Below are 25444 nucleotides of genomic sequence, written 5' to 3' on the forward strand. Positions count from 1 at the left end.
TGGTGGATGAGCTTACATAATTAACAGTATCACATATATACATCCATGCACACTGAGTAGTACAGTTTGTTTAACATCAAATTTACACCTTAGGAATGGTTGTGAGATTCATTTGTCATTTGTAATTGACCACTATTAAATTATAATGCTTACAGCGCCATCTATTGTGACATTTTGTAAGTATTTATTTTTCTTCTGCCATACGTTTTCCCCCTTCTCCGATAATATTCCGTTGCAATTTGACGTCATTATGACCAGTGGTATTATTTCTACAGTGGTTTGAAAGTTTAACTTTAATTATAATTACCCTGTATATTTCGTAGCAATACAGAATGTAACAGAATTGGTTCCAGTTATTGTGTGTCATTTCACTGACTGTATTTCATATTGTTACCGGTTGTCAAATTAGTTGAAAAGCCACTAACATAAAACATTTAACTGCTGGTATCTGCACCTGTTACCAGTATTGGCAGTTGGCAGAAAATGTTACTTACTTCCTGTTCACTGTTCATTCACACACATGTATTACACTGGACTAAATATGTGCTACAATAATTTCTGTAGCTATAAAACAACGCAATGAAATATATATGGGAATTAATGGGTGAAAAATAAATACATGCAATATACTGTTTATTTCTGGGCTTTAATAACTGGAAAACTCTGTTTCGTTAAAAAAATTGACAAGCACTGGAATGATAGAATACATTAAAGCCAAAATTAATGAGTATTAAAAGTTTCACGACGTTGTGGTTTTTGGTGAAGTGATGCCACTCGAACCACCATGGTGCGATCGTTTGATATACAGGTGAAGAAGTTTCAGCTTACTATTGTTTAAGCTAGCTAAATGCGGTTGCAAAACTGCCTCTCCAACAATACCGTGTAATTCAACCATACAAAATACAGCAGATTTCCTCACAGAACTTTCTTCGTTATCATATGCCTGTAAACAAAACAAATTATTTATTGAAATAAAAATGAGATAAAGTAGCTAATTAGTCCTAGAAATGTTAACACTTAAAATTTATCTAAAATAATGTAAATATCTGGAAATGATCAAAATATTATATGTTTTGTTTTTATGGTATGGGGTGATATTTTGTTTTTATTTCAGGCTGTACTCTTTCTTTCACACCATAGCACTTTTTTGCTTGTTACATGTGTGAGTCTCCCAAATTAATGATATAACTGAATAATATTTAAGTTGGGTGATGTTAACTAGGCAAGTCTTTAATTTCATTTTCATTTTTAACATAACTCTGAATACACTCTGTTGTAAATGATACTTTTCAAACCCCCATTTCCTGTATTCCTGCTGGTCTGTTGATCGATTATATGACATTTACTTATGAATGCAAAAAAGATTATGTCCCTGTGATGTAGAGTTATTTACAAATACCAATTTCTCATTAATGATTTTCCTAATAGTTGAATGTTTGTGTTACAACTGACATCTATCACATGACAGTTCACATCATATAACAAAAATGTACACGATGTATCACAATATTTCTAATTCACTACCTTCCAATACCATGTCACCCAAAATATGTCTGCTTGTGTCTGTATGTGTGGATGGATATGTGCGTGTGTGCGAGTGTATACCTGTCCTTTTTTCCCCTTAAGGTAAGTCTTTCCGCTCCCGGGATTGGAATGACTCCTTACCCTCTCCCTTAAAACCCACTTCCTTTCGTCTTCCCCTCTCCTTCCCTCTTTCCTGATGAGGCAACAGTTTGTTGCGAAAGCTTGAATTTTGTGTGTGTGTTTGTGTTTGTTTGTGTGTCTATCGACCTGCCAGCGCTTTTGTTCGGTAAGTCACCTAATCTTTGTTTTTTTATATATAATTCACTACTTACATTCACAATATATTATATATCATATTCATGGCAGCAACAACAAGGATTGCAGATGTTCAAAAGTGATACCACAATTATTACATACAGACATCACACAAACTTTGTTTAATTCTGTATTGGACAACACAGAGTTAAAAAATAATCAGTTCTTCTACTAGAAGCTTATTATAACTTCAGAATAACATTGGAAAAGTTTTACAAATAGAACAAAGAAATGCCAGGTTTGAAATAATATGGAAACCAGAAAATTCTGTCTTTCATACAACATAATGTCAAAAACCATGCAAAGGCGATAGGTTTGGACAGTAGTGCAGAACATCAGTTCAAATGTCTTGTAAGGCTTTACACTTTGAAGAACACACAATTTCAGCAGAGACAAGTAGAAGATACAAGAGTGCATCAAGGGGGCCCCATAATGCAATACATGTCATTAGCAAAATCTTAACAAACTAAGTTTCAAGACTTTCCACCACCATGTTACTGCCAATGATATTCAACAACTGTCCACACAATCATGCTTCTTATTGTTGTAATATGGAATTACAATATCACAACAACAAAGGTGCCATCTATCACCCCAACGGATTAAGTGCTTGAGATAAACAGCATTCGGCCATTTGTGTTTCTGTATATAGGGTGAGTCAGGAGAGAGGGTACATACTTTTAGGGGTGATAATAGGTGATTCTGAACAAGAAACTTAATATGGACATACGCCATATTCTGAATGGTTTCCGACATAGATCACATTCAATATACACTGTTATTTGTTTTTTCGTATTATTCAAACATTGTCATTGCTGACAACATAACACAGCAGTGTACAGGAAGTTGTGACGAGCAACTTGACAGGGGCACTTGTGGTCTATTAAGGCAGGAAACTACCTCAAATTGTCATACAAAAGCTACCTAAGCTATGATGCGTACACATTGCGTGAGATTTTCAATATTCTCATGTTCTCTTCGCGAGCACAGACTATTAGCCCTAGAGAGAAAATAAATAGTACCTTTTTTGAAGGAAATTTAATATAGTTTAATTTTGCACTGAAAAATGTTTACATGGGAAGGAGCAGGTTTCGAGTTATTCAAGAGAAATAGATACCTTTCCTCCTGACTCACCATGTACACAACGAAGGAAAAAGAGAGGGGGGGGGATGCACCAAATCTGTTTCTGTTTTCATACTGTAGCATTTCAAAGTTTGCCAGTTTTTACTATTTTAACACCACAATGGTGCAAAATGATGCTTGCTAAAATTATGAATCTAAATTATATTTTTCATTTAACATTGTATTTGTATGTAACGTAGTGGTAGTTACGTAATACCTTTTAGCAAATTCACCAAGGCAGCATAACATCTACATTTACATTTTGGTTTTCAGCATTATATTACATAAAAGAAATAAATAAAATAAAAATAAATAGGGGTCTCTGTTTCTACATGGTATTTTTCTACAAAATTTGTTTCTGCGCAAACATTTGTATTTTTTAAAAATCTTTTCAGTGTTATGTTTTTTAATAAATAATATTTCAACACCAAGGAAACAATGGCAACAAGTGTAGTCCATAACTGTGCAAGTGAGAAATCTTAATTAATCAAAGCTATAAAACAAACTGGCTCAACCAAGAGCAGTTTTAAAAAATTAAGTTGAAAATAAAAAATAAAAAAACTTCCTGATTTATTCAGTTTTTAACCACACTGTGTAAAAATAATACAATTTAAAACAGCAACATTTTTATTTGAATAGAGGATGGACTCTGAGCCAATGGAATGTTAGTGATGATTCTGAAGGGTTCGTGAATTGAACAGTAACATCTTTTCTATTTTATTTATTTCAGTGATAATCCCACACACCACAAATTGTAATATTTGCAAGCTACATTACAAGATAGGATCAAATTTTCTTCTCACAAAAGGGATTTCAATTTATTCTTTAAATTATATTTCCAGAGGGGTTTCACATCATTACAGATCCTACTTGCTTCCAATTTTCCTAATAAATCCAGTGGCTTAAAGTTATGGATACTTCTGGTTCCTGAAAGTATTTTAACTTCTGAAGGTGACTGATATACAGACTATTCCATGGTACAATAGCTTTGGTGATTGTAATATTACAAAACTGAAACTGGCGTGATTCACATAGGTCTTTGTATACATTCCTTTTGAGATAACATTTTAATTGTCCTCTCTACACCCTAACAACCACTTTTTTCATGTGTTGCAAAGAATAACTGTTCAGCCATTACTGATCTCAAAACTATTTTGATGGGAGAGATAGGTTGATCAAATTATATTCATTTTTGTATTGGCTTGCACATTATCACTAAAATAATGACAGCTTGTGCTTATGAATACATTTCTTTGATAAAATCTGGCATAGTTTTTGAATTCTGTAGAACATACAAGTATCATGTTGCGTGTCATCTGGTCTGACATTTAAATGATCTTTCATCCTCAGTATTTCTGAGGTTAACTGCAATAGGTGTATAGTGCAAGAGTCAAATGTCCAACTGTAACCTTGGGTTTCTTCCTGGGTAGTAAAGCAGTAATTTTCACGAAAGTCCACTGATACTGTGGCAACGTGTACATCAGATGACCATTTAAGGGTTGACTGTATAAAAATCATTGATTGGAGGTCAATTTTGATCGTAATTCAGAAAATGAACCCATTTCACAATTTCGCTGTGCCTTATTACACTGAACTTGTATCAACTTAATGAGGTTCTGTGTTTATCTGAATTACCCTGAGACATGCTTGGCAACACTGCTAAATCATCTATTATCATGATTATCGTGCTTTGACTGCAGGAATAAATTGTACATCACATACACAAAGTATTTATTGTTGAAAGGTTTGTGTTGTAAAGACAGTGGAAAATAAGCATAACAAACTTCCCCATAGCACGAAAAGATTAAAATAGTCAAGACATCCCCCAAGTAAAAGAAAAGAAACAACATAATTCTCAGTGCCTAATGTTCTTCTACATAGAACATTGTCCACCACATCTGCCTAGAATGCTAGGTGGTGTGGCTTCAAAACACAGAGCTGTCATAATTATTTTTTAACCATTATTGCACATAATACACTACTCGACAGCTGATAATTTAAAGCCACTCAGGTTTGGCTGTTAGAGGGCACAGCTGATTTGACTGCAGAGACAAACTGTAAACAACTGTTGCTTTGCATTAGGTTTTCAGGAGTTTGCTAAACATGATAAAAACATACATAATGCAGACTGTTGGCAATGGATTTAGATGCTTTTCTGTGTGAATGAAAGCTCCAATAGTTCACAAGCTTTAAGGGGATACGGAATCGGATTTTGGGTTAAAAAATCGAATTTTTTTTTATTGGCGTATTATATTCTGCCATGTTTCCTCTTTAAAATGACGTATCATACATAGCTCTACTACAATTATAACTATTTTATTTTTATATATTTGTGAGATCGGGTACTGCGCTTTAGTTATACACGTCTCTCGTGGCTGACCATGAACTTTTTGGCAGTACCTTTAAAGTGACATGAATTCAAATATCCCGGTTTCCAGCGACTATTTATACACTAGTTGCCCGAAAATGTTTCTCTCTGGTTTCCTCAAGTTACTCTTTGACTTTGTGGCGGGACTGTTTTGTAAACAGTGTGATATAAGAAAGTAGTTGTTGAGTTATTTCGTATTTAGTGCTTCATTTTTCGCAGTGAAAATGCCTAGAGCTAAAGCAAAAGTATTTAAAAAGCGTGTGAACTGGCAAAAGAAAAGAAATAATGATTCATTAGCAAAGCAAAGCAGTTCATCATCATCACTGTTGGAAAATGTGAATCCACTTATTACTGATTTGCCGAACGAACTTACACCGAATGAAAACAGTGCTTCTCATAAAAAACTAAGAGATTTGGAAGAGAAATATAATTTACTTGATAGAGGGAATGAAGTTTTTGAACTCATTGATACGAATATATTGTGTGAAGCTCTTGAAAACAGTTTGTGCTGCAAAAAATGTCATGGAAACGTTTCTCTGAAAGTAGAATCCCATGTTGGCCTGGCTGCCCAGTTTAATTTAATATGCAGTGTTTGTAAATACAGCTGTAAATTTCCAAGTTCGGTTTCAGTAACTGTAAATAATGGATACAAGAAAACTGAACTTTATAGTGTAAATATTAGGTTAGTTTATGGATTGCGAGCAATTGGTAAGGGCAAAGCAGCTGGTGATATGCTATGTGGTGTTCTAAATCTTCCAAGTGCACCTTCAAAGTTTGAAGCTTACAATTATGTACTAGGATCTGCAGTTGAAGATGTAGCACAGAAGTCAATGCAGGTTGCTGTGGAAGAAGCAGTGGAAGAAAATGACGGCAGTCGTGACCTCACAGTGGCGTTTGATGGCACGTGGCAGAAAAGGGGCCACACCTCCAACAATGGTGTTGTAACAGCAACTAGTGTTGATACTGGCAAGGTTATTGATGTTGCAATAATGTCTAAATACTGTAGGTGCACAGGCAGGCTGAAAAATGAACACAGTGATGACTGTATTGCTAATTATTATGGTAGTAGTGGTGGCATGGAGGTTGCTGGGGTGAAGAAAATTTTTCATCGCTCTTCACAGTGGTATAATGTTCGCTATGTCAAATATCTGGGAGATGGTGACTCTAAAGCATTCAAAGAAGTTTTGGAAAGCAAACCATATGGGAACAGTGTAAATATAAGCAAACTTGAATGTATAGGACATGTGCAGAAGAGAATGGGTGCCAGGCTGAGAAGGTTAAAATCAGTTATGAAAGGGAAAAAACTAGATGATGGGAAAACCTTGGATGGCAGAGGAAGATTGACTGATTCCATAATAGACCACATTCAGAACTGCTATGGCCTTGCAATCAGGCAAAATACAGGCAATCTTGAAGAAATGAGGAGAGCTATATGGGCTTTATATTTCCACACCGCATCCACGGATGAGCATCCACAACATGGTTTGTGCCCCAAAGGTGAAAACAGCTGGTGTAAATACAATAGGGGACTAACAACAGGAGAGAAATACATTCACCACCACAGTCTACCATCAGCCATCATGGCAGAAATAAAGCCCATTTTCAGAGATCTGGCTGACAGAAGTCTTCTGATGAAATGTCTTCACGGAAAAACGCAGAACCCCAACGAGTGCTTGAATAGTGTGATATGGCATCGTCTCCCAAAAACAGTGTTTGTCGGAATTAAAACACTACATTTTGGTGTGTATGATGCTGTGGCAACCTTCAATCTTGGAAATATAACTAAATGCCAGGTCCTTCAAAAGTTGGGTATGTGTGTTGGTTCCCGTACGGTACGTGCTATGTTCTTTTTAGATCAGCACAGACTAAGGCATGCTGATAATATAATCAAGACATTAGTGAAAAAAGCAAGACAGGTGCAGAGGGGTGCCAAAAGAAGACTTGAAGATGATTATGAAGACTGTGAAGGGGGTATTAGCTACGGATCAGGAATGTTTTAATCTTCTTTCTCCGTTTCCCGTAAGTTTACTTTTTACTTCATCTAGGAACATTATCTCAGGTACTGGTCAACCTAGAAGTTTGAAATTTTTATGACGTAGTGACATAGGTCCCTATTACATACTGAAACAACGATTTTTTAATTACTTGATTTACAAAAGACTTAGGGGTGATAGTCTAGTAAAAAGCGATGGAAAAAATTTACTTAAAAATAAATGTACAATATCTCTGTAAGAAAATACTTTGACAATAAACTGTTGTTTCAGTATTGTTGTAACATATGAATGCACATACAGTAAAATTTTTACCTCTCTGTCTCCAGTAGTTTGTGAGAAAATGTTCCCTATAGTAGGCATATATTAACATTGCGGGGATAGGTGATTCCGTATCCCCTTAAAGTTATTTTTATTCAATACTAAAGAAACTATTCGTGCAGACAGTGGCAGAACTGTACACTTGCACTGTCTGTTTAAGTAGAGCTGTTATCGATATGAATTGACTTACATATGTTTACTTTTTCTGTTCATCAATGTACGTGCAGTTGCCAGCAGTTTAAGCATCTGTTCAGCAGTTAAAATTTAATTTCACTTGTTTAGTTACTGCTATTCATGTCTAGACAGCATTTTTGTAGTAAATGTTCAGTCATTACTGTCTGGTGTCTGCAAATAGTTCTAAATTCCATTTTTTACTCCGCCACTTAAGTGTCTATGAAATGCCTTTAAATTAACACATTAATTATGAGTTATCTCCAAGAGTTATTATGAGATCAGTTATTATCTGCATCCATTACATAAATCATAGGTAACTTACTTAACACAGCCTCACAGATTGAAAATATTATTTGAACTTCAGCAGTGAGGGAGTCATATTCACATATTTACTTGACACATCTTGTGTTAACAACAATTTCTTTATTATTTTTTCAACTTGTATTAGCACAACAGAACCTGTTGTTGTGTGTACCGTCACAAGGGAAACTTACAGCTGTAGTTGAAATTGATTTGATCCACAAAAGTGTGTTAATCATGGATGATATCAGTTCAGGGTGATATAATTTGAGATGAACGTTTATAAAAATGCTGATTTCTTACTCCAGCTTGATCTGAGTTCATTTTTTGTGCTAATCTAAGACGGACTGCTTTATGCAATTGACCCTAAGCACGTTGTTATATTTTGACTGAAACTTTGCAAAATAAGAGCGTGGAACAAGTTTTTCCAATTTACATGAAAGGTTCATTATAAAATCTGTTATGTCTGCAGAATGTGTCATCATCTGTCTTGTTTCTGTTGAAACCCACTGATTAAATTCAATGCATGTTCTAATGAATGGTGCAGAAACATACTGATTGGTGGTACCTTTAGCACTGGCTGAAATACAAGCTTTGGGGCAGATTGACCAGAATAAAATAAACTGCCCCCCCCCCCCCCCCCCTCCAGGATATTCACTTTTAAAATTGGAATGCATTTCACACAACTTTTACAAAAACCAGCGGTTTCCCTGTTCATAAAATCTATTTACTAAATCAATTATCTAAGGTTTAAGCTTCACATCTCTTTTCAGGCTAGTTTCTGTTCAGAAACCTTATTCTTTAAAATATTCAGTTTTTGGTACAGCTAATAGTCGGGAGCTGCAAGAGTATTTCAAATGTTTTACCAAGGTAGATGCTGATGCAGCCAGTTATTGCAGTTTTTAACTTGGTGAAAACTGTTCCTGCATATCAAGCAGCAAGTCCATATGAAAAGAATTTTCTGGCACTTCAGCATCTAATGCAATTCTTATTTTCTTTCTTACATTTTCCCATAATTTTCAAAGTTTTAACTTCTGTATATCCCTTTTTACTGCCTTCATTAAGTGACATAATAACAAAAGATAGAACCCTACCACTATATGACTTAAGTTACCACTCCTCCCTTTGTTTTTAAACAAAATATTATTCACTATTAAGAACAGTAACACTGAACACATATATTTCTTAATAATTATTTGTACATACGTTTGAAACAACAGATACTGTAAGACAAACTCATAAAAATTGACCTAAAATTTTTAACATAGCACACAAGACAAAACACCCTAGTGATTTTCTTCTTCAATTTTTTACTTTGCCGCTAAATGTCTGTGAAATAACTTTAAATTGAGATGCTAATGCTTTCAGGATTATTTTGGGTAGCCTTCCATTACCTTTGTGTGTTATACAATGTGTTCTTCAGAGTACTTAATCAGCAAATTTCCCATAAACTGGATGGTAAATGAAAAAAGAAAACTTAAATTTATTTTCAAAATATTATGAAGTATCATTCTGCACTATCGTGGTATTAAAAATGTAATAAATTTCAAATAAAATGAAAGAGCGGGAGAAACAGGTGGAAAGTGGGTGGGGTTGGGCATGTGTATAGAGCTGCTTGGAGGAAGGCAGTAGATGTGCTGGATATGAATACAGAGGGGATGATTGGCAGCTGCATGGGCTAGGCATGCGACACATGAGCACCGGAGCTGGATGGGTATTTTTTTCTTTATTTATTTTTCCCCCTTTTGTTGAACTCACATGAAAAGACCTCATACAGCCAAATATCGAAAGACTATTATCTGACAATGAAACCTGTTAGAGATAACAAAAGTTAAATAGTAATTATAGTTGAAGTTTGTTCTTAATTACTGAAATAATTCACTCACTTTGACGAGACTTTCCATTATTTCTTTCAGATGTGGTTCTAAAATATCTTGCGTAGTGTGTTCAATGACACGAGTTAATATTTTTATAGCTCCCAAATTCATTGGAAGATCTCCTGTTTTTATCAATGGACAAACTACATTAATGAGTTGTTCAGGAGGCAGTGATTTTCCAATAGCTGAAATGCAGTGCTCAGCTGCTTTCGACACCTGAAAAATATTCCACATAAATGCCTTTCCTTGTTAAAGAGAACATTTACTAAATAAAATAAGCTGAAGTTGCCGAGCATGGTATGCAACGTGCAGAATAAATAGTTTTATAATAAAAAAGAAGACACACCCTGTATTTCCAGTCTAAGCTGAAATTTATAGCTCCGCAATATACTGCTAATTCCAAAGAAAAACATTGATGCATTACGTTGATTTTATCAAAATTAGTTACACATTTTTGCTCTAGCACACTCTCATGCCTATACTTTTAGTAATCAATTAGAACTGTGAAAACTAATGTTTCATGGTGAAATTGCACAGGATAAAATGTGGTGGAACAATATAGAAAGGCCAGACCTACATGGAATGCCAGTGTAAGACTTTTTGGTCCTACAACGGGCCTTGCATGCAGATCTTGGGTATAGTGGACCTGCCACACAGTACTCGAGGTCTAAGGTAGCAGGATGGCATTTTTATCAGTCTTCTGACTGGTTTGATGCAGCCCAGCATAAATTCCTCTCCTGAACTAACCTCTTCATCTCCGAGTCGCACTTGCAACCTTCTTCCTCAATTATCTGCTGGATGTATTCCAATCTCTGTCTTCCTCTGCAGTTTTTGCCCTCTACAGCTCCCTCTAGTACCATGGAAGTCATTCCCTCATGTCTTAACAGATGTCCTATCATCGTGTCCCTTCTCTTTATAAGTGTTTTCCACATATTGCTTTCCTCTCCAATTCTGCGCAAAACCTCCTCATTCCTTAACTTATCAGTCCATCTAATTTTCAACATTTGTCTGTAGCACCACATCTCAAATGCTTTGATTCTCTTCTGTTCCCGTTTTTCCCCACAGTCCATGTTTCACTACCATACAATGCTGTACTCCAGACGTACAGTCTTAGAAATTTCCTCCTCAAATTAAGGCTGATATTTGATATTAGTAGACTTCTCTTGGCCAAGAATGCCTTTTCTGCCATAGCTAATATGTTTTTGATGTCCTCCTTGCTCCATCTGTCATTGGTTATTTTACTGCCTAGGTAGTAGAATTCCTTAACTTCATCTACTTCATGACCATTAATCCCGATGTTAAGTTTCTCACTGTTCTCATTTCTGCTACTTCTCATTACCTTCGCCTTTCTTCAATTTACTCTCAATCCATACTACGTACTCATTAGACTGTTCATTCCATTCAGCAGATCATGTAATTCTTCTTCACTTTCACTCAGGATAGCAATGTCGTCAGTGAACTGCATCACTGATATCCTTTCACATTGGATTTTAATTCCACTCCTGGACTTTTCTTTTATTTCCGTCATTGCTTTCTCGATGTACAGATTGAACAGTAGGGGTGAAAATCTAATCCTTCTCTTACACCCTTTTTAATACGAGCACTCTGTTCTTGGTCATAAACTCTTATTATTCCCTCTTGGCTGTTGTACATATTGTATATGACACGTCTCTCCCTATAGCTTACCCCAACGTTTTCAGAATTTCGAACATCTTGCACCATTATACATCGTTGAACGCTTTTTCCAGGTCAACAAATCCTATGAATGTGTCTTGATTTTTCTTTAATCTTGCTTCCGTTATTAACCGCCAAGTCAGAATTGCCTCTCTTGTGCCTTTACTTTTCCTAAAGCCAAACTGATCGTTATCTAGCATATCCTCAATTTTCTTCCCAATTCTTATGTATATTATTCTTGTAAGCAACCTGGATGCATGAGCTGTTAAGCCAATTGTGCGATAATTCTCGCACTTGTCAGCTCTTGCTGACTTCGGAAATGTGTGGATGACGCTTTTCCAAAAGTCAGATCGTATGTCGCCCGACTCATACATTCTACACACCAACGTGAGCAGTTGTTTTATTGCCACTTCCTCCAATGATTTTAGAAATTCTGACGGAATGTTATCTATCCCTTCTGCCTTATTTGACCTCAAATCCTTGGAAGCTCTTTTAAATTCTGATTCTAATACTGGATCCCCTCTCTCTTCTAAATTGACTCCTGTTTCTTCTTCCATCACGTCAGACAAATCTTCCCCCTCGTAGAGGTTTTCAAATGTATTCTTTCCACCTATCCACTCTCTCCTCTGTATTTAATAGTGGAAGTCCTGTTGCACTCTTAATGTTACCACCCTTGCTTTTAATGTCACCGAAGGCTGTTTTGACTTTCCTGCATGCTGGGTCTGTCCTTCCGACAATCGTGCCTTTTTCGATGTCTTCACATTTTTCCAGCAGCCATTTCGTCTCAGCTTCCCTGCACTTCCTATTTCTGTATTCCTGAGTTTTCCAGAACATTTTTGTACTTCCTCCTTTCCTCAACCAACTGAAGTATTTCTTCTGTTACCCATGGTTTCTTCACAGTTACCTTCTTTGTACCTATGTTTTCCTCCCCAACTTCTGTGATGGCCCTTTTTAGAGATGTCCATTCCTCTTCAACTGCACTGCTACTGAGCTATTCCTTACTGCTGTATCTATAGCCTTAGAGAACTTCGAAACGTATCTCATCATTCCTTAACACTTCCGTGTCCCACTTCTTTGTGTATTGATTCTTCCTGACTAATGTCTTAAACTTCAGCCTACTCTTCATCACTACTATATTGTGATCTGAGTCTATATCTGCTCCTGGGTACACCTTACAATCCAATATCTGGTTTCGGAATCTCTGTCTGACCACAATGTAATCTAACTGAAATCTTCCCGTATCACCTGGCCTTTTCCAAGTAAACCTCCTCCTATCTTCTGGTAAACCTTCCGGGATGTAAGGTCGTGGTCCATGAAACTCTTCAGCTCCTAACGTTTCGTCCAGAGCTGCGCTGGACATCTTCAGAGGGGTGTTTCTCCTCCGGTGAGTCTTGCCGACTGACGGGTTGGACGTCTGAGAGCGACTTATGTATCGTAGAAAGTGGGCGTGACCAGAGTTACACGTGATATGCAGAGATAACCTTTGTCAGAGATAAAACTTAACTATAGATCGTAATCTCGTCACGGATAAAACTGTCTAGCAATTCTGTAGTGCTACTGTCCAAATATCACTAAGTTTCATGGTCTCTTCTTTCCGATTAAAATTATCCCTATGTTTATATATTTCAATTGCTTCTCTACAAAGCTGTGGGTAATAGTTCGTTGTCGTAGATAAAATTTTTGTTTCGGAAAACTTCACTTGATGATTTCCTGGCTGAAAAGCGTGTTCTGCTACAGCCGATTTATCTGTTTTTCCTAATCGGCAAAGACTTCTGTGTTCTTTTAACCGTGTATTTACGCTTCTTTTTGTTGTTCCAACATAAACTTTACCACATGTACACGGAATTTTATATATGCCACTGGCTGATAGAGGAGCGCGTTTATCTTTTACAGACCGAAGAACATGACAAATTTTCTTCGTTGGTCTAAAAACAGGTCTAATATCATGTTTACTTAAAATCTTTCCATCTGATCCGTTACTTTCTTTATAAAAGGGAGAGAGACTGTATTCTTCCATCGTTTTTCGGACTTGTCCTTAAGCTTTTTGTTGTTTGGGTGCAGAATTCTGCTTACTTCTTTCTTTGAGTAGCCATTTTTCTCAAAAGCGTGCTTCAGATGTTTTAATTCGTCGTCTAGATACTCCGGCGTGCAAATCCGTCTGGCTCTGTCAACGAGACTTGTAATCACACCTCTTTTTTGTTTTGGATGGTGGTTAGAGTTTTTATGCAAGTATCTGTCTGTGTGCGTTATTTTTCTAGAAATCTGTTGTTTCAATCTTCCATCCGTCTGTCTCATAACTAAAACATCCAAAACGGTATTTTGTTATCATTTTCTCTCTCCATGGTAAACTGGATTCTTGGATTTATATTATTAAGGTAATCAAAAGATTCGCCTAAGGCTTCTCTACCATGTGGCCAGACCACAAATGTATCGTCTACATACCGATACCAGCGAGATGGTTTCTTATCTGCTTTTTCCAAGGCTGACTGTTCGAATTTCTCCATGTAGAAATTAGCTACTGCAGGACCCAATGGGTTACCCATTGCTACGCCATTAAGTTGTTCATAAAACTCATTATTCCATTGGAAATGACTGGAAGTAAGACAGTGTCTGAAAAGAGCAGTCAGATCTTCTGGAAAAATATCCGTTATAAAATCCATAACTTCATTAACTGGAATCATAGTAAATAAAGATACTACATCGAAACTTACTAAAATATCTTCAGGAGTCAGAATTAAACCTTCAATTTGCTCAATAAAATGACGTGAGTCCTTTATATATGAGTCCGTTTTTCCAAAATATGGTTGTAAACGAGTTGTTAGATATCTTGCTATTTCGTACGTAGGAGAATTGATAGTACTAACAATCGGTCTCAGAGGTAGGTCCTTCTTATGTACCTTGGGTAGGCCATAGAGTCCAGGACACACAGCTTCAGTCTTCAATAAAGCTCTTTTTTCTTCTTTTTGAATAGAAGTGGCCGATTTTATCAAATTATTTGTTTTCCGTAGTACGCTGGCTGTAGGATCTTTCTTAAGTTTTTTGTATTTTCCTGCAGTAGCTAATTTCTACATGGAGAAATTCGAACAGTCAGCCTTGGAAAAAGCAGATAAGAAACCATCTCGCTGGTATCGGTATGTAGACGATACATTTGTGGTCTGGCCACATGGTAGAGAAGCCTTAGGCGAATTTTTTGATTATCTTAATAATATAAATCCAAGAATCGAGTTTACCATGGAGAGAGAAAATGATAACAAAATATTGTTTTTGGATGTTTTAGTTATGAGACAGACGGATGGAAGATTGAAACAACAGATTTCTAGAAAAATAACGCACACAGACAGATACTTGCATAAAAACTCTAACCACCATCCAAAACAAAAAAGAGGTGTGATTACAAGTCTCGTTGACAGAGCCAGACGGATTTGCACGCCGGAGTATCTAGACGACGAATTAAAACATCTGAAGCACGCTTTTGAGAAAAATGGCTACTCAAAGAAAGAAGGAAGCAGAATTCTGCACCCAAACAACAATAAGCTTAAGGACAAGTCCGAAAAACGATGGAAGAATACAGTCTCTCTCCCTTTTATAAAGAAAGTAACAGATCTGATTGGAAAGATTTTAAGTAAACATTATATTAGACCTGTTTTTAGACCAACGAAGAAAATTTGTCATGTTCTTCGGTCTGTAAAAGATAAACGCGCTCCTCTATCAGCCAGTGGTGTATATAAAATTCCGTGTACATGTGGTAAAGTTTATGTTGGAACAACAAAAAGAAGCGTAAATACACGGCTAAAAGAACACAGAAGTCTTTGCCGATTAGGAAAAACAGATAAATCGGCTGCAGCAGAACACGCTTTTCAGCCAGGAAATCATCAAGTGAAGTTCTCTGAAACAAAAATTTTATCTACGATGACCAACTATTACCCACGGCTTTGTAGAGAAGCAATTGAAATATATAAACATAGGGATAATTTTAATAGGAAAGAAGAGACCATGAAACTTAGTGATATTTGGACAGTAGCACTACAGAATTGCTAGACAGTTTTATCCGTGACGAGATTACGATCGATAGTTAAGTTTTATCTCTGACAAAGGTTATCTCTGCATATCTCGTGTAACTCTGGTCACGCCCACTTTCTACGATACATAAGTCGCTCTCAGACGTCCGACCCGTCAGTCGGCAAGACTCAATGAAGATGTCCAGCGCAGCTCTGGACGAAACGTTAGGAGCTGAAGAGTTTCATGGACCACGACCTTACATCCCGGAAGGTTTACCAGAAGATATGTCATCCGGTCATGAAAGCTTTCATACCAAAACCTCCCCCTATTTTGATTCTTGAACAAGGTATTCGCTATTACTAGCTGAAACTTGTTACAGAACTCAATTAGTCTTTCTCCTCTCTCGTTCCTTGTCCAAAGCCCATATTCTCCAGTAACCTTTTCTTCTACTCCTTCCCTTATAACTGCATTCCAGTCCCCCATGAGTATTAGATGGCAGGGCAAACAATTTTATGGCAAAGTATTGCAACCACATGGTAGCCTCTACAGCACACATTTCCCATCAGACTGAGTATTGTTGGTTTATAGAGGCTGCAATCTATGCTTTACAGCTCATCAGAGGAATTAGTCTCATAAAAACATGGGTGCTGTTCACAGACGAGTTGAAGTTTAGTCTAGAGAAGGATTCTCACCATTTGTTCATCTAGTAAGTCCCTCTGAAATGTTACAATATTGCCAGTATTTAGGAAAATAATTAATACACTGCCAGCTTTGTCAATTGGGTCAATATCACGTTAAGAGCATGTACACCACCACAACGAGTTTCTAGGGATATTGTGATACCTGCTGTCTACACAAACAACAACGTGCAAAATTATGCACGCATTTTTAATCAAGTTTACAAAGCTGGGATCCATCTGATGAATGAGTATGCCCCATTACACTGGACTGGCCTGGTGGTCATATGCCATCACCAGGTGAACATCATTCTTTTAGTGTGGCCACTTTGTCCAAGAAATTAAATATGGTTGTATACACACGGTGTGGTATGCTATAGGCCACTGCTGACTTGTGTAAGGCACCTGTCCAGTAATGAGAGATGTTACCACCAGTCACACTGCATGCCGTGTTCTGCTGTAATGGAGTACTTGTGCATCCTGTGCTGTCACGTGAAGACACCACATGCGATATGGGAATTTAAAGTGATATGCACATCAAATTTGTTAATTTACAAATACCTGAGAAAGTGTGCTATGCGTATAACTCTGTGTAAAAATATACACTATTTAAAATGAAAACAAATGTGTGTCAAGTGTAATTGTGAAGCTTCAATGGTATTTAAAAAAGCATGTTTTAATGTTTCCATTATTATGAATTATCTAATAAAGAAAGAATTAGCCACCATTTAAGTGACTGTATTATGGGAAACAACCATTTCAACTAGAGACTTTTTGCAGAGATTCTCATATTCTTTAAAAGAGGAACAATATACTTAATCTCATTATGAAACATCAGAGAACAATGAAAGCAAAAATTGGTTTGTAAGAAATCCTGTTTATCACTACCTTATTTTATACTTGAAGTATAGTATTTTATTGCATGCCACAGAGACAGTAGCTACAATATAAATCATGTACAAAAGAATGCGCATATTTTAAATGCCAGTAAATAAATATTACACAAACCTCTTTACACGGGTCACTGTAAGCTGTTAGCGTTCGCAGCACGATTAACTCTACGTACATATTAAAACAATGTCTCACAGTTGGGTCTTTGATCATATCGTGTAGCACATTTAAAATGTACGTCTTCACTGGAGAGTGAGGTAGTGCCAACTGTGATACCAGAACCCTTAATAGAACCCTATAAAAATAAAGTAATGGCATACGTAAGTCAAAATCATACGTGCACTGTATCAGTAATATTAGGAATTTAGCTTTTGCCCTGGATGAGTACAATGTTCATTGTCAGTATTTAAAATGCCACCCACAGTCAAAGCATGTTTTTACATTATGTGCATCTGAATTAAATGCATGGAATATTATTAATAACAAAAATAATTATGATGATAACAACAATGCCACTGCTTAAGATGTTAATTACAATTTATTAGCAACAAGTATGGAATTAGAAAGGTGATGGCTATAGTCTATCATGACATGTGCACTGACATGGCAATCACTCTATGAGCATGTGATAAAGGGAAAAATGAACTTCTATCTGATAGTTTCCAAGCAATTAAAACTGTGAAATATTCATGCCACGAATATGGCCAATACATACGATGAGCACACGAAAACTATCTGTTCATGTTGATATCTTCCCACTCCCTCCCCCTCCTCTCTTCTATCTATCTACCTATCTATCTATCACACACACACACACACACACACACACACACACACACACACACACAACATGATAATCATCAAAACATGTTTAATTAAGAGATGTTATGTTACTCTGATATTGTGAATGACTAAAGGTTTTTGTCAAATAATTCAATTAACTCTGATCACTTAAGGGTTACTTTCAGTCACTATGCCAACAATAAAATTTGCAACTCACATGGGCAATCAGTAGAAAATACACACAAAATTTTTGAGTCACTTTCAACATAAACTCTCTGATTATATATGTTCCACATGGCCATCAGTCAGCCAATTTCATTTCCTGGATTAATAAACCATCTTACAGGGGGTCACGTCTGTAACCATTCGGGGATGTGAGCTTTCTCTAGCATTGCAGGAAGTCATTTTTAACAGAAGAAGCTGATCTGCTCTTTTGGCATTATGGTGACCTTGATCATACAGGAAGGATCGAAGGAAGGACAACTGGAGTTGAACACCCCATCAATCAGAAGGTAATTAGAAATGAGCCAAAACTCGAATCAGACAAGGATAACAAAGAAAATGGCCCATGTCCATTTCCAAGGAAGCATCCCACCAGTGGCCGTAAGTGATTTACATAAACCATGGAAAACATAGAGGCTGGGTAGGGATTTGAGCCCCAATCCTACTGAATTCAAGCCCAGTGCTGTATCTATTGTACTAACTTGCACGCTCTACCTACTCAGCTAGCCCCAAAGTAACCCCTCTTCTAAATGCAACATTTTTAAATGATTTCAACTGTCATCATGATCTACTGATAGCTTTCATTAGAATTTTGTGTGTGCAGTTGGATGAAAAACAAAATCTAAATAATAAATGTAAGAGGCAACATGAATACTTCCATTATGAAGCTCACTATCTCCATGAAAGAACACTAACATTATCTCAACAGCTGCAGGTAATGTTGGAAAGACAGCTGCTTAGTGTCCATAGTATAGTGGTGGAAATTTAAAATCACTGCCCAAATTGTTGCAGATTGTTTTATATGTAATTAATAATTTACAGAATTCAGACATGACCAACAGAAGAAAAGGTGACAGATATGGACCAAAACTCCTCACAACACAAACAGGATGATGCAAAAGAGTCAAGAAGTTGTACACTGGTGGACTATGCAGGGGAACGGGTTAGAGAAAGCAACATTTGAATATTGCATCTTGAAAACTGACAGTGTGTATGGGTTCGGGCGGAGGGGAGGGGGGAGACAATACTACAATAACAAGTCCATCTCTTAAAACACCAAAATAAAGCACTATATAATCATGGTCAACACATAATGTCTTTTTGCCATCTGAATGACTTTATATGAGGAGCTAGAGGTTTTGGATAATAGAATATTAAAAAACATTAAATACAGAGAGAATTTCAGAGGCTGTGAGGAGATGGAAGTTGCTGTTCCTGACAACTGCACAGAATGAATGGTAACAGATTAACCCCAAAAGCAAAGAACTATTAGCACATACTCATAGCACTTGAGCCTCCACACTGTTGGTGATCCAATAATGTATTCGCCAGCTGCTATCTCGTTGACTATAGGCAACACTACTTCATCAGCTATGCACACAGATTTTAGTGTTGACACACCTTTATGATCTTTTTTGGAAAGTGAGCAAGTTGAAAGAAATGAGGAACTAAAAACTATCCTCACTGAAAGAAAAAAAAGTGTAAAATGGTACCCATATATTAATATATTTAAAAGGTTGCTAATATTTCAGCAGATAACACATTTGTTGTTTAACAAGCTACTGAAAAGATAAAAGAAGCCAGAGACATAAATGTCAGGTTATTTAAGTGATCATATATGTTTCAAAGTAATAAAGGTGTGTTATTAAAAATTTCCAGATCTTTCATTAATTTTCAACAAACAATTTCTGTGCTAGGGCCATTTAAATAAAATCCTGCAGTCCTGTAGCAGCCTTCCACACAAGTTTACTAAAGAGCACCAAACACACTAAAAGTCATCTTATTCACTTATTAAAATACTCTCACCCTTTTCTGTGTTTGTTCATATCATTTTCAGTTACACTACTTTCTCTTGCTGACTATCTTATGATGCTAAGTGATTTTTTTTAACCGTTTAGTCTCATTTTATCATTTCGCTTCTAAAAAGTGTGTATTTCTTCTGTAGCATTTACCACATTCTCTCATTCCAGTTTTCCCACTTCATGTTACAGACAGACAAATTTGAATGTCTTGAGACCAGGCTCATTTTTACTTTGGCTTTTTCATGACTGTATCACAAGCTGCTTTACAACACATCACTTTCTATGGTTATAGACCTGTGCCTTACAATATAAAGGCAAGTCAACAAATAATACAGAATAATGCAATCTGGGCGTAGTGTGCCACGGTAATCATCTGAACACCTACGACAGTTTTAGTTAAACAGGAAATGTGGAACCACTACCTGTATTACATACAATACTGGTCAGTTAAATAAATTAAAAGAAAATCAAGCTACTCAGTTACACATGAATGATGTAGAAATAACAAAATTATATTTGGACAACACAAAAAGTGATGGTACTGTAATATCTTCTGAAACTATGTAACAGAAATTGCAGAACAAATTTTCTGAAACTTACTTGAAATTATAGACTATGATACCAACAGCTCCAGATTTTATTAGGTGTTTTAACTGAGAAAGTGCTTTCTTACTGTCTTGCTCAGATACTTTTGCATTTCCTTCATCATCAACTTTTAAAGTGTCAATCACATTCTGCACAATTTGACAGTTTTCTTCTACTAGAGCTGCAATTAAAATAAACAAACAAATAAAATAATTAATGCATTTTATAAATACACACTATCTGTAGGAAGATTGTACACTGAATTTGCAAGTTACAGATTTCAGTATGTTATTTACATATATTCATTTATGAGTGGCCAGGTGCTATGGTGGGGTAAACAGGTTGTTAGCTTTAGATGCAATCAAAGAGAAATATTTGTGACTGTAAACTACAATTGGGAACAAACAGACCTTCTGACTATAGGTACCACCAACCTTCCCAGGAAGTGAAGAGACTGGTAGGCAGCTGCTCGCAGCTGAATGATAAACTGTTGGCTGTTTATGATGCCAATGTTCACAACCTAGTGTGGCGAGTAGATATGTGAACACCTACTGCACAGCAATTCAGAGATCTTGAATACGGATAAGGAATCTAGTCTCAGGAGTAGAAAAAGGGAAAAAGTAACTGACATACTTTTGGGTCTGTCTAAAGACAGACGCCATGTGGGCACCATCCTTATCTGATCACATGTATAATAAGTTTGGGGTTCAAATGGGTGTTAAACACACTATGGCCTATAGGAATCATAGGAAAACAGACATAGAAGAGACTTAAACTAAAACTTATCTGAAGTCAAAACTTCGATAAGAAATCCGGTAGATCTTGAGGAAATGGCAGATGAAGTGATGTCTGGTATTATGACCTCATACTTAGAAAATTGTCCAGTCACCAAGACGTGCACAAACAGGAGCGTACCTGGATGGAATGATCATTTGGAACTGCAATGGAAGCAGGTAAGAAGAACGTTCAACTTTGCGAGAAGGAAAATACAATGGGCAAAATATTGGGATGCCCTTGCCAAATACAATCCTGCCATTAAGCAAGGGGAACTATCACCCTCGGAGATATTCTGTGAGGTGAAAGGTACAGCTACTAGAGCCAGACTTCATAAAATCCCCACAAGAATACCAACCAACCCAGGAGACACTCTAAGGAAGGAGGATGGCGGGTATACAAGGATAGCACAAAAGATCCTGGATTTGCTCCCAAAACTCATTTCCCTCAATGCACTCTAGCTGGTAACACAGACCAGGTTTCAGTTCCTGGAAGGTAATGATTTACAAGTAACCAAAAGGAGAACTGAGAATCTGTCAGACAATGTGTTGATTTCAAAAACATCACATGGGTGGTCCGAATGTTTCAACCATTCAAGTCACCAAGCTGAGACAGAATCTTTCTGGCTCTATTGCAATAAACAAGAGAGGGCTTACCAGACACGTGTGCTGACTACTAAGAGTCAGCCTGGTAGCAGGAGCCTAATGCTTGGAGGACAGTAAAGATTGTTTTCATTACAAACCAGGGAACACTGAACGTTCCAAGGCTGAGGAATTGAGACCAATCAGTCTATCCTCCTTTCTCCTAATGATATTATAAAATATGGTTAATGTGAATGTTGGGGAAAGGAAGTTAACTTAGGTTCCTCTACGTGAAAACAAACGTGCATATTAACTTGGCAAATCATGCAAAACAGCACATCATGAACTTGTTGGGAAGGTGGAAAAATTCTTTATACGTTCAGAAAACAGCTCCCTGCATCTTCCTAGATATTGAGGGAGCTTTTAGCAATACAATTTATGATTATAGAGTTTCAAGAAGACCATAGCATTAAGATTACGATATGCCAGGTGGATTGAAGACCATGCTGAGTTGACGATAGGTAGAAGAACCATGAGGAATGAGAAAATGTTGATCCTTTTGTCCCCACAGTTGTGGAACCTAGATGTGAATGAACTTGTCAAAGAGTTAAATACTGGAGGATACTTTGCCAAGAATACACAGATGAATTAATCATGTCACAACAATGGCACAATTCACTCTGAACATTGTGCAACAATGCAGCAGGAAATAGAATCTAAGGTTCTGTCCCAGGAAAACATTGTAGGAGGAGGATGACGAGGAACAGATTAATGTTTAATGTCCTGTCAACATCAAGGTTATTAGAGACAGAGCACAAGCTTGAATAAGGGATGGATGGGGAAGGAAATGGGCCACACCCTTTCAAAGGAAGCACGCTGACATTTGCTTGGACTAATTTAGGGAAATCATGGAAAACTTAAATGTGGATGGCCAGATGTGGGTTTGAACTGCTGTCATCCTGAATGCGAACCCAGTGTGCTAAACACAGTGAAAACTGTACTTTTAACGTTCATGAGGAAGCATATACAGCACACGTACCGAAATCATATGCTCTTCAAGGAAGTTCTACCATCAGAGTTGATAATGAAGTATCTATACATAACCCTTGATGGAAAACTATCTTTGACCTCTCACATTAAGAATATTTGTCCCAAAAGAAAAGGTGCTATTATGTGTACTAAAAGGGCCTGTGGTAAAAACTGGTGTGTAAGTCCCAGGAGCACGTACTGAATATACACTTCTGTAATAAAACCTATGATAATCTATGGGGCTACTGTACAGTAGAATAAAGTAGAACAGAAGGTGCTTGACATACTACAGAGACTGGTCTCCTTAGCTATAACAGGCGGAATTAGCAGCACACCAACTGCTGGGATGGAGAGTATACTGGACAATCCTCCATTACATCCCTGGGTTACAACGCAGGCAGCAGAAGGGCATACAGGTTAAAACTTGGAAACCTATAGGATATCCAGAATCCCACACCAATTTAGTAAATGTAGTTAAGTATAGGAATGGTCAGGGAAATGCCAGCTAACTAGACAATAGCTTCCAGCTGCTTCAATAAACATTTCAAGAAAACAAATGGCAGTCAGGGGCAGTGGAAGAATGAACCACAATACCATTCATGAGAGACAGTCTGGCTTACTGGTGGATTGAAAACAGACAAAAGTGCTGGGGACAGGTTACAGCCCAGACATGAGAAAGCAATCTCAGTAGGGAAGCTGGCAACAATATTACTGAAGGAAGTCTTTGCTATTAGAGAGTGTGTGTGGAAGAGAATCTGCCTAGGTGCTACAAGGATTGTGGCAGTTGCATTCACTCAGACAACCGAGCAGCTCTGAAATCTCTACCAGCCCCAGAAACGAGATCAAAGATCATCACAGAATGCCATAAAGACCTTCTGAGGCTCAGGGATTGTCACAGGGTGAACCTGCTGTGGTCCCTGTTCACCCAGGAATTAACAGCAATGAACAACGCTGAACTGGCAATGACAGGAGTGACTACTCTATTTATTGGGCTGAAAACTGTCATAATCATCACCGAGGTGATGGAAAAACCACATAGCTGCATTAGTAAGCAGCATGCAGAATATTGGACTAAGATCCAAAAACAAAAAATTGCAAGCTAATGATGCCAAACCCATTATTTAACATACGTCCTATAATTTGAATGATAGATGAAACTCATTTTAGGAACAATAAATGGCCATGGGAACTTCAATCAACACTTGCACAGAAAGGATATGGAGGGCAATAAAACTGCACCACATTCAATTTTCCAATGCAAATTGTTTGAGGCCAAAAGACACAGTATATTCAGGTCATTAATTCCTAAACAAATTGTGTATAATAAAGACCTAGAGCAGCCACCATGAAACTAGGCACCTCAAGGACACACCTGCTCCATGAAGTCTGCTGGCACATAGCGTTGCAATTCGCTCACCTGATAGCTTTGTTGCCACATGTAATATCTTAAAAATTCCTTAGGTGAGCACCGGCTGAACGTTCAGTGTTTCCATGCGATATTGTGTGTTCACTTGTGGTTTCAGTCTCCCATGGAACAGTGCATTGACCTGTGTTTGGTAGTGAGCGAAATGCAAGAGCAAAGGCCTGCACATAGTGCCACTCAGGTCGGTGCGCATAAAGGGTGAAAAGACAATCGAAAACTATCTAAGATCATTATGTCAAATGTACTGAAATTTTTACTGATCAGGTCAACAATGAAAAAGCCATAAATTTTGTTTAACCTCATAAACTGACAGGAAAAGAGTGTGCTATTCCCAAATCTTCTATAGGCCGTCTTAGCTCAACAGAATCTCTAGATCTGAAAAACTGTATCGATTCTCCTAGAAAGGGATAGCAATGAGAACAGAAATCTACAGAATCTGACGATTTCAACAAGGAGGTTGCATGTGGAACTGTTCTCGGTTATTGCAACAGAGGAGGATGTTGTTGTTGTTGTGGTCTTCAGTCCTGAGACTGGTTTGACACAGCTCTCCATGCTATTCTATCCTGTACAAGATTCTTCATCTCCCAGTACCTACTGCAACCTACATCCTTCTGAATCTGCTTAGTGTATTCATCTCTTGGTCTCCCCCTACGATTTTTACCCTCCACGCTGCCCTCCAATACTAAATTGGTGATCCCTTGATGCCTCAGAACATGTCCTACCAACCGATCCCTTCTTCTGGTCAAGTTTTGCCACAAACTCCTCTTCTCCCCAATCCTATTCAGTACCTCCTCATTAGTTATGTGATCTATCCATCTAATCTTCAGCATTCTTCTGTAGCACCACATTTCAAAAGCTTCTATTCTCTTCTTGTCCAAACTATTTACCGTCCATGTTTCACTTCCATACATGGTTACACTCCATACAAATACTTTCAGAAATGACTTCCTCACACTTAAATCTATACTCGATGTTAACAAATTTCTCTTCTTCAGAAACGCTTTCCTTGCCA

The 25444-nt window shown here is 37.2% G+C and overlaps 1 protein-coding gene across 1 annotated transcript in view; it reads right to left on the reverse strand.

Annotated features, from left to right (window-relative positions):
• Window positions 1-730: 730 nt before the first annotated feature.
• Window positions 731-25444, reverse strand: part of LOC126471163 (uncharacterized) — a 253999-nt gene continuing 229285 nt past the window's right edge. The window contains 4 exon segments of the mRNA XM_050099266.1: window positions 731-943; window positions 10002-10208; window positions 17351-17528; window positions 20641-20806. Coding sequence (XP_049955223.1) covers window positions 740-943; window positions 10002-10208; window positions 17351-17528; window positions 20641-20806 — 755 coding nt within the window. The 3' untranslated portion in view covers window positions 731-739.

The sequence above is a fragment of the Schistocerca serialis genome, chromosome 3 (genome assembly GCF_023864345.2).
Source record: "Schistocerca serialis cubense isolate TAMUIC-IGC-003099 chromosome 3, iqSchSeri2.2, whole genome shotgun sequence".
Taxonomy (NCBI): Eukaryota; Metazoa; Arthropoda; class Insecta; order Orthoptera; family Acrididae; genus Schistocerca; species Schistocerca serialis.